At 37.6% G+C, this 16492-nt stretch overlaps 1 protein-coding gene and 1 pseudogene across 39 annotated transcripts in view; one reads left to right on the top strand and one right to left on the bottom strand.

The window, feature by feature from the left end:
• The window catches only part of EPB41 (erythrocyte membrane protein band 4.1), a 197835-nt gene that overhangs the window by 93234 nt on the left and 88109 nt on the right, over window positions 1-16492 (top strand). For 38 of the 39 annotated variants that reach the window (XR_013380438.1, XR_013380437.1, XR_013380436.1 and 35 more), the window contains 2 exons: window positions 2025-2237; window positions 4686-4790. The exons of the other annotated variant lie outside the window; for it this stretch is intronic. Coding sequence is in view for 27 of the 38 variants with exons in the window: in XM_077898827.1 (XP_077754953.1) it covers window positions 2025-2237; window positions 4686-4790 (318 nt within the window). In the remaining 11 variants the exon portion in view is untranslated. The remainder of the gene's footprint in view (window positions 1-2024; window positions 2238-4685; window positions 4791-16492) is intronic. 39 annotated transcript variants of the gene reach the window in all.
• Window positions 8279-8902, bottom strand: LOC144313275 (uncharacterized; annotated as a pseudogene).

Here is a 16492-nt window from a genome sequence, read left to right as displayed (position 1 = left end):
GGATTATTTGTGGGTTTTGGTGTTATGTAAAATTTTAATGCTAACCTTTAATCGGATATGTCATTTGCAAAAATCTTCCTCCATTCAGTAGTTTATGTTTTAGTTTTGTTGATTTTTTTTTCCCTTGACTGTGCAGAAGGTTTTTATTTTGATGTAGTCCCAATAGTTATTTTTGCTTTTGTTTCCTTTGCCTCAGAAGATATATCTAGAAAAATTTGCTACAGCTCTGGCCTCTGTTTCTTTTCTGTCAAATGGGGATAATATTAGTCTCCTCCCCACAGGCTTATTATGAGGATAGAGTGAGTTCATATAAATAATGCTTTTAGAATAATAACTGGTCCATTTTAATTGTTATACAGTATTGTTGTTGTTATAAAAGAAACCTAATCCTTACTCTTGATGACTTTATAGTCTAAGGGAAGAGACAGAAAAGTAGTAAATATAAAATAATTATTCATTTTAAATGTTATGAAGGCAATAAACAGGGTACTGACATGAATAGCAGAGTGAGGATAGGATAGATAGGATAACCAATTGAAGGCCTCTCTAAAGAGGTCACATTTAAAAGGATCATGAAAGATGAGAAGGAACCTTTTAGACCACCTCCAATATCTAAGGCAGGAGCCAAATAATTAAGTCCTTTTTCCTTTATGTCAACCATGTATTCTGAAAGAAAGAATTAGTGAGGTTTAGTTAAGAATCTTTCAGCAGTTTTATTATATTGGAAGTAAGAAAGTATGTACCACAATATTTCATTTACCTCTATAACTTTGGGGTGACTTCATGAGAACCCTAGGAAACTCAGATTTCAATGTCTCTTGCTTCTTTGAATCTACTTCACATTGAGCATGATTGATAAGTGTTAGAAAGGAGTTAACTGGCAGTTACAGTTATTAGCCTAGTTTATATGTTGCTTTATGCTCTAAATTGGTCCCAGGAATCCCTCTTATCCATTCACAAGATTTAGAATATGTGATAAACCACAATTCATTTGCACCTCATAAAGCTACCTTGCTAAAATTGAAGAGCATGGGGCAGAGGTGGTAAGGTTTTGATAAACTTTAATAATATATAATCGTTGGGATACCTGGGTGGCTCAGCGGTTGAGCGTCAGCCTTTAGCTCAGGGCCTGATCCTGGATTCTCAGGATCGAGTCCTACATCGGGCTCCCTGCATGGAGCCTGCTTCTCCTTCCTCTGCCTGTGTCTCTGCCTCTCTCTCTATGTATCTCATGAAGGAATAAATAAAATCTTTAAAAAATAATAATAATATATAATCACATAGTCAGGAAGAATATATAATGCTGAGAGTAATAGATTGGTGTCTTCTAGTTGACCTGAAACCTTCATTTATTGATTTGAAAGATAGGTTTCTACCTGAGAAATTTCAAGGATAGCATAGAATATAGATGGAGATCATAATATCTTTTATAGATAAATAATTTATTTAATCTTAATATCACTTTTTTTTTTTTAAGATTTTATTTATTTGAGAGTGAGAGAGTGAGAGAATGAGCAAGGCCCTGGTGGGAAGGGGAGGGGAGTATAGAAGAGAAGCAAACTCCTTGCTGAGCAGGGAGCGAGTGGCAGTGCTGGGCTAGGTCATGACCTGAGCCAAAGGCAGATGCTTAACCACCCAAGTGCCCTTCACTTATAATTTGTTTTTAACAGTTTTTCTTCTTCACTGCGTTTATTGGTAGAATTATTATGGTTATTAAAAATGTATACAGCAGGGGGCACCTGGGTGGCTCAGTGGTTGAGCTTCTGACTTCAGCTTAGGTTGTCTAGGGATCGAGTCCCACATTGGGCTCTCTGCATGGAGCCTGCTTCTCCTTCTGCCTGTGTCTCTGCCTCTCTCTGTGTGTGTGTGTCTCTCATGAATAAATAAATGAAATCTAAAATAAATAAATAATAAATAAATAAATAAATAAATAAATAAATAAATAAAAAAAATCTTTTTAAAAAATGTATATAGCATATTTTGTGAAATGTCCTTATTCCTGACTTGATGTCATGGATATGTAGCCTGCTCAGGAAGAACACAGAGAAGATCCAGATTTTGAAACTAAGGAAGGAGGGGGACTTGAAGAGTGCTCTAAAATAGAAGTAAAAGAAGAAAGTCCTGAGTCAAAAGCAGAAAGAGAATTAAAAGCTTCCCAGAAATCAATCAGAAGACACAGAAACATGCACTGCAAGGTTTCTTTGTTGGATGATACAGTTTATGAATGTGTTGTGGAGGTGAGTGCATTTTAATTTCTGTAGTCAAAACTCTTACAAATTGCTTTATGTAAGGTTGAGTAAGTAGTGTCAGTGACTATTTCTGTGGAAATGTTAATAGTGATTTTCTGGAAGCAGAGGTCTGGAAGGATGATGAATGAGTCCTATTTTCTTCTCCAGTTTTTTCTGTATCTACCAAATCTTGTGAATGGAGCATGTGTTACTTTTATAATCCAAAACAATTTTGTTTAAACACAACTTGGTTTGTTATTTATAGAGTGACCTGCCAGGCAGCCTCAATTTCTGATACTAGTTCTAGCTATCCCCATAATCATATCTGTCAAGAAATGTGGTAATTTCTGCTGTCCCAGATCTAAACCTGAGTAAGCCTTGGTTTGTTCAATGTATTTCTTTAGCCCTATGAAGTAGTATGTAAAAAATTTAAAGCAAATAATGCCATTTCTTAAAATACTCTATTATTTTCTGAAAAAATAAGTAACCAAGTCAGGATTGAAGAAAAATGTCAGTTACTTGGTTATCCTTTTGCTGCTTCAAGGCAACTTAAAATCCTTAAAAATCTACTAACCATTTTCTTAACTAGAGCAGTAATTATCAATTATGATATGCTTGATATAAAGCAATTATTGTTATTATAACTAATTGTAGCCTTCATTGTAAAATATATAATTCACATATACTTGTATTTTAGGTATATAATTATGAATTGAATTATTTATATGCAAATGCAAATATATCAAAGCACTAATAGTCGAAAATATCACACTATATCTATTAATAGACATTCCCTCTCCAAGTTTTAAACAAGAAGTCAAGAAAAATACACTATTGCACTTTGAAAATAGCTGCTATACCTGGTAACTAGAGACTTCTGGTCTACTCTTTCTGCTTCTCACCACTAGCTAGTTGAGAGAAGGGAAAAGCTATTCTACACATTCTTCCCATTCAGACCAAGATCCAGATATGGGTTCTTTGTACCTGAAACATTTGGAGGCAGATATGTTTCAGAATTCAGAATATTTTGGATTTTAGAAAGGCAGTAAGTACTTATGCTGCATATTTCATAACACACCCGGTGGGGTATGTGGCAGTACCAAGATTCATTTTTTTTTTCTTAGAGACTTTATTTATTTGAGAGAGAGAGAGCACGAATAGGAATGAGGGGCAGAGGGAGAAGGAGACTGCTGAGCAAGGAGCCCTGCTCAGGGCTTGATCCTAGGACCCTGAGATTATGACTGAGCCCAAGGCAGACGCTTAACCAACTGAGCCACCGAGGTGCCCTCAAGATTCATTCTAAGATGGGTACATAAAGATCATATATAGCCTCATAACACTTAAGAACTTTGGAAACGTTCCCGCCCCCCCCCCCGGAAAAAAAAGCCCAAAATTTTACTTTTTAGAGCTTCTGGATTTTGGAATTATAAATAAGGGAGTAGGGACCTTTATGAAGAATTCTCAAATCATTTCTGTCATTTGGAGTGAAAACATAAAAGAGAATAAATGAAAAAAATGATTACTAAAGATGGGTTAAGTGTGGAAATAAATTAACATCTATATGAATTACTAACAGTCATTAAAAATAACTGCTCATTGAGAAGACATGTTGTATATCAAAAAATTATTTCTAATTTTTTGAAGCATTTAAAAAATATATTTCTCATTAGTATGTTTGAGTTTTTTCAGTAATTCCAGTGCATAGTTAGGGTAGATATAAATATTCTTACCATTTTACATATGAGAAAGCTAATGTTCAGAATTATTAAACAAAATGACCTAGTTTGTTTAGCTTGTAAATGGAGGAGCTAGGACTTTTTGACTATACATCTTAGCTTTTAAGTTAGGCTAACTAGGAATATTAATACCCAAATTTGGCAGTGGTTTGCTTTTCTAGGTAAAGAAACATTAAGAAAATGATTTGTAACACAACTGAAAAAGCTACTGCAATAGGTAACATCTGTAGGGCATCTAAACTTTGTGTATTTTTCAGCAGGGAGTTGAGACATTGCTCATCCTCTTGGAACATTTGATCTGAGAACGGTAGAAAGTCTAATGACTTCCATTGTTGCTATTAACCGACAATGTTGACATTAGATTCAGTGAACTTAGGTGGTCATGATGACAACAGCCCATAGCAAACTTCAGGAAATACTGCACAAAAAAATAAAGAATATGATGTTTAAGATGGAAGTAGGGAAGGGTTGATGAAGAGAAGGTAAAATTTTGCTTTGAATTCTAGCACTATTTCTAAACCACTGTGTGTTGCATATTTAAACTGACAAATTAAGAAACAGGATTTTTTTTATAACCCACATTGTTCTACTTATGCTATATAAACCATCTGAAGGTGGTGGTAACAAAGGATAAAAGAAGAAATAGGGAAGTGATGTTTTATCTTATTTGGTGATAAATACAGAAATAAGAGGTAACCTCAAAATATTTATGTCTTTGCAGAAACATGCTAAGGGACAAGATTTGCTTAAACGAGTGTGTGAGCATCTCAATCTTTTGGAAGAGGACTACTTTGGTCTAGCCATTTGGGATAATGGAGCCTCTAAGGTGAGGAGACTGCTTGTCAAAATACTTGTTTTGGGGATCCCTGGGTGGCTCAGCGGTTTGGTGCCTGCCTTTGGCCCAGGGTGTGATCTTGGAGTCCCAAGATCAAGTCTCACACCAGGCTCCCTGCATGGAGCCTGCTTCTCCCTCTGCCTGTGTCTCTGCCTCTCTCTCTCTCTTTCTCTCTATGTCTATCATGAATAAATAAATAAAACCCCACAAAATACTTGTTTTGATTCTTTTTTTGTCGTTAAGAGTGTATTTATGCCTGCCTCTCCAAGGCACAGTGTACTTAAGAGTTATTCTTGCTTATTCTTGTTTCTCAGATTTTCCTCTAGAGCAAACATTTTAAAGAAAAGACCATTTCTGTTCTTTCATCATTGAGAGAAAAAATGTACTGTACTATCTTTTTAAAGGATAGGGGATGTACAGAGCTATGATGTCCTGATTAGCAAGTAGATACCAATAACTTCATATATTATGCAATTAGTATTGTATCTAATAGATTCATAATAGATATTTGTTGAATGGATGATCTATCAATATTATAATTATAGGTTAATTATATATATTTAAAATTTGAGAGTAATATTATAAAGGAGAATAAAGTTCCAATATTATTGAAAAGTCCTACAATGAATCTGACATTTTCTTCCAGCCCAAAAGGAAGCTAGTAGTTAACTTTTGAAAGAAGTAAAAGAAAATATGAGAACATGGAGGAGGAAGGAAAGGTTAAAAGTCAGGTATTTACTTCAGGGAACTTGAATTATTTCCTAGGCCACTTTACTGAAAATTATAGACAGTTAGCTTAAAATCTAATGATGAAAAAAAGCTTCAGTCCAGTTCCATAAGTCTTTGCGAGTGCTATCCTAGATGATAGAGAAAGGGCTGTGAATAAGATAGACATGGTCCCTGCCTTCTAGAACTTATGGTTTAGTGTGACGAGTGTTATGCAAAAGGAAATACAAGATGCAATGACAGGGTATGGCCAGGGAAGTCTTCTCTGGGAAGGTGACGCCTGAGCCAAGAACTGAAAGATTAAATGGGCAAGTGAAGCAGAAAGATAATGACTTGTATAAGGGCCCAGAATTGAGAGAGTGGCATTGGAGGAACTAGGAGCCTGGTTAAACATAGGTAGTGAGGAACAGAATGAGAAATAAACCTGGAGAGCTACACAGGGACCACATCATGGAGAGAGAGTTTTGTATACAATGTATTTAAAGCCGTTTTTGTTGGTTCTTTCTTTCTTCAGGGTAATTTATACTTATTAAGAAAAGTTGAGGGACAGCAGCCTTTAACAACTGCAGGCTCTATAGATTGGATTATTGGAGCTAGATAATGCAAGCTAGAAGACATGGACTTGCTCTTTGCCTAAATAGAATCTATTTGTAAAATGTACTAGTAGTTACCTAGTAGTTTGCAACAGTTTGTCCTCCTGTGTGAGTGATTGTTGTTTCAAGCAGAAGAGCTATGTCTACCAGCACTAAGTCAGTATTGTTCTTTAAGGACTCTTTGTTCTTAAAAGCTCAAACCAACTTGCACTGAAGCATCTAAGTTTCATTAATAAGGGAAGATATAAAGTAATTAAAAAACTAAATACCCCCCCCCCCCCGAATTATAGTGAAAAACATTCAGCAGCTGTGAGCTAGGAAAATTCTTCCATGGATCAAGGAAAATACTCTGAAAAGTATTTTATGTTATACAAGCTCAGTGAGATAAAGTTCAATGTTTTAACATTGTGGGTCCAAAAAAAAAAAAGAAAAGAAAGAAGGAAAAAGAAAAAAAAAATCCAAATCTGATTTGAGGATGTTTGAGAATGCTTGAATTTGGCATATCAGTAAAGTCACTGAATACTTCCTTATTTAATATAACTGGAAATAATTTTTCAATGAACCATGTATAGTTAAATTTCAAGAAGTTAGCTCATCTAAAGACATTCAGCAGAGGAAATTCCTTTCCATTTGCAGTTGAGCTTCTAGGGCCTACATTGCTACAAAAACTTTTAACCATTCTTGGTGTCATCCATACTTGTCCTGTCAGCAGGTTTTATTTCCTTTATAATACTTTTTAAAATATTAAAAAGCAAATGTTAAATTGTTTTATTTACATTCATTTATATATTTATGTGTAAAGTGATATCAAAAATGGCTAATATAAAAGCTGAATAGCAAAGTACTAACCCAGCTGTATAAAAGAAGTCATTATTATCCCTCTTAGATAAAAATATTTCTGAGAGAAAAAGCTGTTGTTTCAGAATCATAATCTAGTTTCAATTTCCCTGAGAGTTTATAAGAGTCCCTTTTGGGGAAGTCAGTGGGCAAGTGAATTCTGGGAAACATAGGGCTTATCATATTCAGGGCATTTGACAGGTCTGTAGTAGGGTCCACGTTCATATAGGATATCCAACAGGAACATGGTCAGAGGCAATGAGGTGTTCGATATTTTTTGCTTCTAAATTCACTGTGACCAATCTAGCTCTCAGAAATAGGTCAAAGCAGACTTTTTCTTTGGGTTAAAATTGAGGGTCTTTAAGCTGATCCAGGAAGTAGGGCATAGAAGGGAAAACAGTAACTTGCCAAGCAAATCTTGTACAAAAATGAATTTTGGGAAGACTTACCTTAGCATTGTCAAGTTAAAGGGCCAATACAGTAGCAAAAGTCATCTTGGTGATGACAGTCCTTCTTCAATTTGCTATCTCTTGAGTCATATTTGTTCAGTATGGATGGATTGTCTCTTTGTCGCCATCCCTGGTATTTACCATCATCCTCATCCTAGGGATTTGATTTGCCTCGTTTCTGTGATGTTTCTCCTATTTCCTTTGTCCTAGCTTTTCCTTGTGCTTTGATAGAGTGCTGCTGCTTCTGAGAAATGGCACATGAGATGTAATCTTTTTGAGACATTAGATGTCTGAAAAATGTCTTTCTCCTACCCTCACATTTGGTTGTTAGTTTGGTTGGTTGGGTATAGAATTTTACACTTGAAATTATTTGCCACTGTAATTTTGATGGTATTGTTCCATTGTCTTCTGGCTTCCAATGTTGCTCTTTTTTTTTTTTTTTTTCCAATGTTGCTCTTGAGAAGGCCAAAGCCATTCTGATTCGTGATCTTTTGTATGACCTTCCCATTGTAGAATTAAGCTAGTAGAATCATATTGTCTTTCTCCCTTTTTTCTTTTCTGGCCAAAATGGATGTACCAATTTAACTTAATAAGGAGAGACCCTGTTTCCCCACACTCCTCACCAAACCACAATGATAGCAGACTTTTTAGTTTTACCATATGAATGAGACAGAAAAACCAGAGTTGGGACTTGCTTTGGAATCACAGCCCCAAGTCCATGGTTTGGGGCCCAGTGCTAACTCTCTGTGGGCGACATCTTTCCCTCTCCAAAACAAATGAGGAAAGAGTTCCTCAGCCTTGTAAGTTTGAGCCCAGTGTGGAGCCAGTCTCCTTCTAGTTATCTGGAAGAGCCCATCTTAGACATGCCACCTGTTTATTGACCCAGGCTGGTGGCAGAGGGGAGTGTGAGCCAAAGGGAGGTCTCACTCTGCTTGCCATGACTGTCAGCTTGGTGCTGGCTGCTTTGGTGAAGAAGCAGGACTCGCCTTTGGTCAGAGGCCTATTTGCCACTTGGAGAAGGGATAGCAGGCTGTGGTTTGGCTGCCTGGTGCCATGGGGGGTTGTGACATAGGCTTTGTGCAGCCAATTTAGAGAGGAGTGACAAAGCCTTGAGGCAGTATGAGCAAGGTTTGGGGTGGGCATTGGTGGCATGGTGTGAGTGGCCGTGGGTTGCAAGCTTGGAGGGGTAGCAGAAGGCCTTGAGGCAATCAGGGCACAGATAGGGGTGGGCACTGCCATGTGCCAGCCAGTACATGGCCAGCTTGGACCTGTAAGAAAAGACGTTGTCACAGTCCCAGCAGCGGTGTGGGTGCTGGAGTGGGGCTGCTGGCGGGGCCAGGAAGCCCCTGCCCAAGAAGTCTGTAGGCCCTAGAACCAACTGGCTGGGTTTCTGAGGTAAACCCTGGTGGGGACCACCAACCTAAGTTACTGGTTCCTTGCCAGTGGAACTAGGATCTGTGTCTCTAGCCATGGACTCTGCATCTCGTTCCAATATCATACTGGCCCAGAAACCCAGAGGGAGGTAGGCAACACTGGTGATTATCAGGCTGATGGGGATAGGGCTGTAGGGTCTGGGTCTTGGTTTAATCTCAGTCCACTGATGCTATGTGAACTGCTTCCTTCTTGTTGCTAAATTTTATCCCTGGTATGGAGTGTAGAGGGGACACCTGTGGAAGGCCCCTCCTGCAGTGGCTTCTGCAGCTGCTGAGCTGCCCTCAGACAGACACGGTGGACTTGTTCCACCTGTCATGCTACTCAATTTTATTTTAGTTACCATTACCTATGCATATCTACTGTCAGTAAGCCAGATTTCCAGATACTCTCTTTAGTAGTATACGAGATATATGAAATGATTAAATGTGTAAAGCCATTAAAGTTTGTTAATCATTTATTCAAATTTTCTGTCATTCTGAAAACACAAAGGACACTAGAGCTACAAAATCTCCTGGGGCTCAATTCCCTCGTTTTAGAGCTGAGAAAACTAAAGCATATAAAGGCAAAGTGGCTTCCTCCCAGCTACACAGTTCTTTCCCTCCTAAAATTCCTTGCCTCCTGCTCCTCCTAAATGATTTTCTTCTGCAGCTTTTTATTCCTCCTTCCTTGATTTTTATGTTTTATCTTTGTCTCTTGGTTTTTGTTTCCTGCCTATAGAATTAGTTCCTATAAATTTTAAGTATCTAATTGGCCTTAATAATTAATCATTTCATGAATTGGGCAGCGTTCCACCTAGCAAGTTAGGGGGGAGCTCTGAAGGACTACAGGAAAGGAAAGGTTTTTTAAGGTAGAGAGGGAATGGAAAAGAAATTCTTAGCAAAGAATCCACTGTTTTAGGCAAGGTCACCCTCTAAGGGGAACTGAAAGGGTCTATTAGTAAATTTCTTAGTGCTGACCAGGAAATTCCCATGTTGACTTGTTACATTTCTGAGTGGTTGAAACTGTAGTTAGGTTTCAACCACCTAAGTGGGGCCTTCACCTAAGTGACGCCATTTCAGGCTTATGGTTTTCTTTTTAACATTCCTCAAATTGTGGGAAAAATGTGAACTGTAATAGAAACAGAGATGACTACCCTCTTAACATCCTCTGTTGTCTTTGTGTGTGTGTGTGTGTGTGTGTGTAAAGATTTGTCCTTTGTATATGTAAGTGCTCTCATGAGCTTCTGGATCTTTGCATTTTGTTTGTAGACAATCAGGTATTTTTAGCAGAGAGGAAAGTTAATTGAATTGACTTTTTCCTCAAATGGAATGGATTGCTTGCTCTCTTTTCCTACTGACTGCATAATAACAGACCTGTTGCCAGAGTGAGTCTGGCTAGAGAAGAGGAAAAGCAGTCAGAAGCAAACTTCTATAGCCCTATGAGACTTTTATTACCACTATGAATCAAAGTTATATGAGTTAAATAGTTGTTCCCTATGTTTTATTCTTGCTTAGCTGTTTATGAATGAGTCAAGGATTTTTTTCCTTGAAGAAAAGTCACCCACATTAATTCCTACCCCCTCTCCAAATTCCCTCCCTAGACAAATCTTGAGCTATTTTGGTACATAATGAGAATTTTAAATGAGGAGTTCATTCAATTCAATGGTATATGGTTTTCTTTCTTCTTCCATTTTCTGTGTTGATGAATTTTCTTACCTTAGGAGTCAAATTTTCAACTCCAAATAGACAATGAGTCCTAGCCAGGAGGGTCTTTCTTTCACCTGGCAAAAGGCAAATAGCAAACACCACTGGAGTGAGTATTAAGTCAATAGTGTGAGGCATTTAACTTATAGTCATCTGAAGGGATGCATGGTTTTAAATTGATTCATGAGTAGCTTTGAAGGCAAGTACTGGTAATGATTGTGTCTTTATTGTCTGATAAATCAGAAAGACTGAATGAATTTTGTAAACATACTTACAGGATAAGAGGCTGTATTTGGAATCTTGTCTTTTGCTCTGAAGATTTGGTTTGACATCGCTAGTGGATTTATTTATTTATTTATTTATTTATTTTTAAAGATTTTATTTATTTATTCATGAGAACACACAGAGAGGATTGAGAGAGAGAGGCAGAGACACAGGCAGAGGGAGAAGCAGGCCTCCATGCAGGGAGCCCGACGTGGGACTCGATCTCCGGTCTCCAGAATCACAACCTGGGCTGAAGGTGGCGCTAAGCCGCTGAGCCACCCGGGCTGCCCCGCTAGTGGATTTAAATGTAGCTTTTTAACACTTAAAGAGTCAGACCTAGAATTACTTTGCTACAGAGTCTCTATAAACATCTTGGAGCAGTGATTTGAAGTCGGTGTACTAATAGAAGCATAAACAGTGGTTAAGGAAGAGAGAGACTTGTAGAGCTTCTAGATAAGTTTTTTACCTCAAAATTCAAGGGTTTATATAGGTTACTTATATGTATGTGCAGAGTTTTAGGACCTCCAGATAAAGGTAGCTGATGGCCAACTCAGGGCATGTTCTTTCTTAAGAGTTTTTTCTTAAAACTTTATGACCTAAGGTTATAATTGCTGCAAAAGATATGAAAAGTTCCTATTCATTTTACTTACTTAAATGACATTGCCTTAGTTGAAACTTCATTATCTGCATACTGGTTTATTTCAGTAGCATTTTTCATTGTTTTTTTATTCATTTATTTGTCAAATGTTTTTTTTTTTTTTTTTATTTGTCAAATGTTTATTGAGTAGACAGCATGTGCCTTGTGCTAGGCAGAACTATAAAAGACATAGTGTCTTTGCTCAGGGAGCTCCCAGACTGATGAGGGGACAGCAGCAAGATAGGCACCCACATAGAAAGGGTTTTCTGCAGAAGGTAATATAAGGTCTGAATTATAAGAGATAGTCAGGAACCTTCCAGATGAACAAATTGGGATAGAGTTTTCCAAGTGAAAGGGTTGACAACATGTGAGACGGTGTTTAAAGCAGGAGAGTGCATGCAAGACCTGTAATTCTTCAGGTGAATGAATAGAGAGCTACATCAGGCTATTACTGTTGTTCATTTCTTTCATTTGAAACTTTTTTTAAGCTCAAGAAGGAATGTGAGACTTTTAAAATCACAAACTTAAATTCTGTTTAAAGTGTTAATTTATTAAATAAATAAAATGTTATCGAAGTTAAGTCAATAAGATATGATTGGAAAATGGACCCTTAAGAAATAATCCTTAATTAAAAAAAAAAAAAAGAATCCTTAAAAACAATAAAGGAAATCCTTGCAACTGAAAGGGAAGTTATCCAGAATTGCTGTTTTGGGGGCATCTTAAGATCCCTAATAAGAAATAGTTCTATAACTTTTGTCCTCTCAGTAGTTTGTTGTTTTATAAGTTAATTCCTGTCTCTTTCTTCTAGCTATAACCTTCTCTTCCACCTCTCCTTCAAAAGTGTTCTCTTGGGACGCCTGAGTGGCTCAGTGGTTTAGAGCCTGCCTTTGACTGGGGGCATGATCCTGGGGGCCCGGGATCGAGTCCCACATCCAGCTTCCTGCCTGGAGCTTGCTTCTCCCTCTAGCTGTGTCTCTCATGAATAAATAAATAAAATCTTTATTTTTTATTTTTTAAATTTTGAAAAAAGATTTTATTTATTTATTCATGAGAGAGAACGGCAGAGACACAAGGCAGAGGGAGAAGCAGGCTCCATGAAGGGAGCCTTATGTGGGACTCAATCCTGGGTCTCCAGGATCATGCCCTGGGCCGAAGGCAGGCATTAAACCCCTGAGCCACCCAGAAATCCCCTTTAAAAAAAAAATTCTCTTGAGAAATTAGTTTACATATAACTGTCTCTAGTTCTTCACTGCCTATTAGTCTAACATTGGAAAATATGTAAATCATACGTGCATATTTCAAAGAATTTTATAAAGTGAACACATCTGTGTAAATACTCCCAAGATTAAGAAAATAAACATTACCAGGACTTCAGAATCCCCTTTTGGGTCGCCTTCCAGTCACTACCTCCATCCCCAAACAGTCATTACTCCCATCCCACCCTTTAAAACTAACAGATATGTTCCTGACATCTATCACCATCAGTTAGCTTTGCCTGTTTTTAAACTATGTTGTAAAAATGAAATCATATATATATGTTCTCTTAGATCTAGCTTTTATTTTGTTCAGTATTTTTGAGATTCATCCATGTTGTGAGTAGCAGTAGTTCATTCATTCTCGTTTCTGTATTAAAAGTTTATTGTTTGACTATACCATAATTTATGTATTCTACTGTTGATGGATGTTTGGCTTGTATATAGTTTGGGCTTTTAAGAATACTGCTGTTAAGGAACATTCTGGTACATGTCTTTTAATGCACATCTTTTTTCTCTTTAGAGAGAGAGAGTGGGAGAGGGGAAGGCAGAGGCGAGGGAAAGAGAATCCCAAGCAGGCTCCATGCTCAGTGCGAATCCTGAGATCATGACCTGAGCCAAGAGCAGGAGTCTGACACCTAATCAAATTGAGCCATGCATGGGCCCCTGATGCACATCTTGTCATATACATTTGTGTTGGATGTGTTCCTAAAGGGAATTGCTGGGTTATAGAGAACACATTTATTCAGCTTTAGAGGATAGTATCAGACAGTTTTCCACAGTGGTGTTACTAAGTTGACACTCCGCCAGTACTGGATGAGAGTTCAGCTGTGCCACATCTGCGCTTAGAATGACCCACTGCATTTTGATTTCTACCCTTATCACTCTAATGATCTACTCTTGGCAAGAAGAATCTGAGTTTTTAATCCTTATTTTACTTGTCCGTTTTGCAGCAATGATGATCTTGTCTACCCATCCTTGAAGCTTTCTGTTCTTGAGATACTAGGATACCAGAGTCTCTCCTGTTTTCCTCCTACTGTGTTGGTCATTCCATCTCAGTTTACTGCTCAGTTCTCCATCGTTTCCCCATGCCTTGAATGCAAGTGTTCCCCCGAAGGTCTATCTTGAGTTTCTTTCTTTTCACTCTACTGTATGTTCACTGTGATTTTTATTTTTATTTTTCATGGTTTCATCTATCATCTATATGGGGCAGATTGGGGATGATCCTTTGCCTTTATACCTTACCAACTCTTGTCATCCTTCCCGTGTATTCCATCTACTCAGGCATCCTAGCTTCTAAATATCTTTCTTCTCTGTCCCATAGACTTCATTTTTTCAAGCCCTTTTTATCATCAGTATTAGCACAATTAATTGAGTGCTGGTTATGTGCATCTTATATACATCAAATAATCCATAAAAACTCTATCAGGAAAGTAGGTTAAAAAAAAAAGATTCATTTATTTATTTTAGAGAGAAAAAGAGTGGAGGGAGGGACAGAGGAAGAAAGAGAATCCTCAAGCCGACTCCATGCTGAGCAGGGAACTCGGCATGGGACTTGATTCCAAGACCCCAAGATCATGACCTGAGCTGAAACCAAGAGTCAGATGCTTAACTGACTGAGCCATCCAGGCACCCTGAGGAGGGTAGTTTTATCCCAATTTTATATATGAGAAAATTGAGATTTTGATGATCTTCTATAAGGTTACACAGCTAGTAAATGGTAGAGAGATTGAGACAGGATTCGAACTCAAGACTGACTTCAAAGTCTATACCCATAACCATTATTCTCTTCCTGCACTACAGGTATTCTCAACAACCTCCCATTTGGTCTCCCTTTCTATAGTCCTGCTTCCTTTAATTCATGTCACTCCTTTATTTTAAATCCTTCAATGGCTTCCCCCTTGCCTGAAACCTGATACAGTCCAAGTTTCTTACTGTGAAATAGTGTCTTCCATGATCTCTTACCATTCTCTTCCATTCTGTATCTCCCCTTCTCACCTATGTGTTCCAGATATGCTCACCTATATATAGCAACTGTGATGTGTCATGTTCTCTTATACCCTGTGACTTCCTCTTCTATTTGCCTGGTTAACTCTTGTTTGTCCACGAAGACACAGTTCTTTTGAGAACATTTCCTAACTGCCTCTTATCCCCAGTCCATTCTGGTGCACCTCCCCTGTGCTACTAGAACACCCTGTGTTCATACCCTGTGTTCTCTCACACATTGCTATCATCATTTTCACACCTAGAACAAACAAATCAATTGTTCACTATTTACCTCTTTCATTAGACCGACAGCTCCTTGAAGACAAGTGCTATTTTTAAATCCTTTTTTGAAACTATAGTGCTTAGCACATGGGGGCATTCCTCAAATATTTGTTGGCTAAATAAAATGCTGTGAATTGAATCATTTAAATTGAGCGTAAAAATACCTATTCTTGTATACATTGATTTTTATCTTTTACACATTGTTTTTTATTTGGATTTGGAGGTCTAGATACAGAAGCAATAATAATTTGTTCTGTAAGGTCACTTATACCCTGGAGTCACATGTGATTGACACAAATCTGGGTTTGCTCTCTTTATGTCAAATTAGTGGTAATTCTTGCTCCAGAGTCATAGAATGGCTTAAGAATCCCTTTAAGAAACTTGAAAGCTTCAGGTTACCTTGGGAGCTTTGTCTAAAAAATAGTGGAAAATATAGAGTTGCCTCATTATGGTGAGAAATGTTTTATTCCAAAGTGGTAAGAAGTAGCCTTTGTTAAGAGTTTTGGATTGCATGGTATAAACGATGATTATCGTTGCAAAAACTTGTGTCAGAGGTTACATGAAACTTATTAATTGGTGCTTTTGAAGTCTTCCTTTGCCTTTGGGCCTACAGCAACTTAAAGTTCTTTAATCATAATGAGAAATGAGGGTTATTGGCTTTCTGACAAGGGTTAAACGAGTGTGTGTTTAGTTTTTATTCTAAGGAACAATTTTATATTAAGTTGTATATTTTAACACATATTTGTTACTCTTTTGTGTTAATTGTGGGGAAAGGGGAGAGAAAAGGAAATTAATCCTCACTCCTGTGCTTATTGTCTATTGTGTTGACTACTTTTATACAACAGTTTAAGTAGTATATAATCAAATATAAGACTGTGGTGTTCAAATTCATTTCTTGGGCAGGGCAAATAGGATGGTAACCTTGTACCTTTTGTCTTTGTTTATAGAGGAAGGTATTTTCTAAAGAACACTAAAATCCAGTTTTAAACCTTTTGGAGGAGGGAATGGAGAGGGATTGGAAGGAAGTAGGAGAGGGGCTCCTGGATGCTGATAATGTTAAACTTATGTGTTCACTTTGATAAGTTATTGATCTATACACTTATATTTTAGGTACTTTTCTGTCTGTCCTTATATGAATGACAATACTTTAAACAAGGGTGCCTCGGTGGCTCAACAGTTGAGTGTGTCTGCCTTTAGCTCAGGGCATCATCCCAGGGTTCTGGGATGGAGTTCCGCGTCAGGCTCTCCCCACAGGGAGCCTGCTTCTCCCTCTGCTTATGTCTCTGCCTCTCTCTCTGTGTCTCTCATGAATAAATAAATAAAATATTTAAAGAAATACTTTAAACAATTTAGAAATTTCTGTCTTTAAACATTTCCCAGGGAGCCTACAGAAGATGTTAATAGTGAGGCTCTTTTTAAGTGCCATTATTTTGCATGGTCCACCGTGAGTTGAGGAACCCTGCCCTAATGATGTGTAACTCTAAGTGGAGTTGGAGAATGGTAAAAGGAGAGATTAGTGTGGGAAAGAGTAGTCAGGGAAAACAACTTAA

This window comes from Canis aureus, chromosome 5 (assembly GCF_053574225.1).
Source record: "Canis aureus isolate CA01 chromosome 5, VMU_Caureus_v.1.0, whole genome shotgun sequence".
In the NCBI taxonomy this organism is placed as follows: domain Eukaryota; kingdom Metazoa; phylum Chordata; class Mammalia; order Carnivora; family Canidae; genus Canis; species Canis aureus.
The sequence above is the reverse complement of the archived record's forward strand: the minus strand, read 5'-3'. Positions and strand labels throughout refer to the sequence as shown.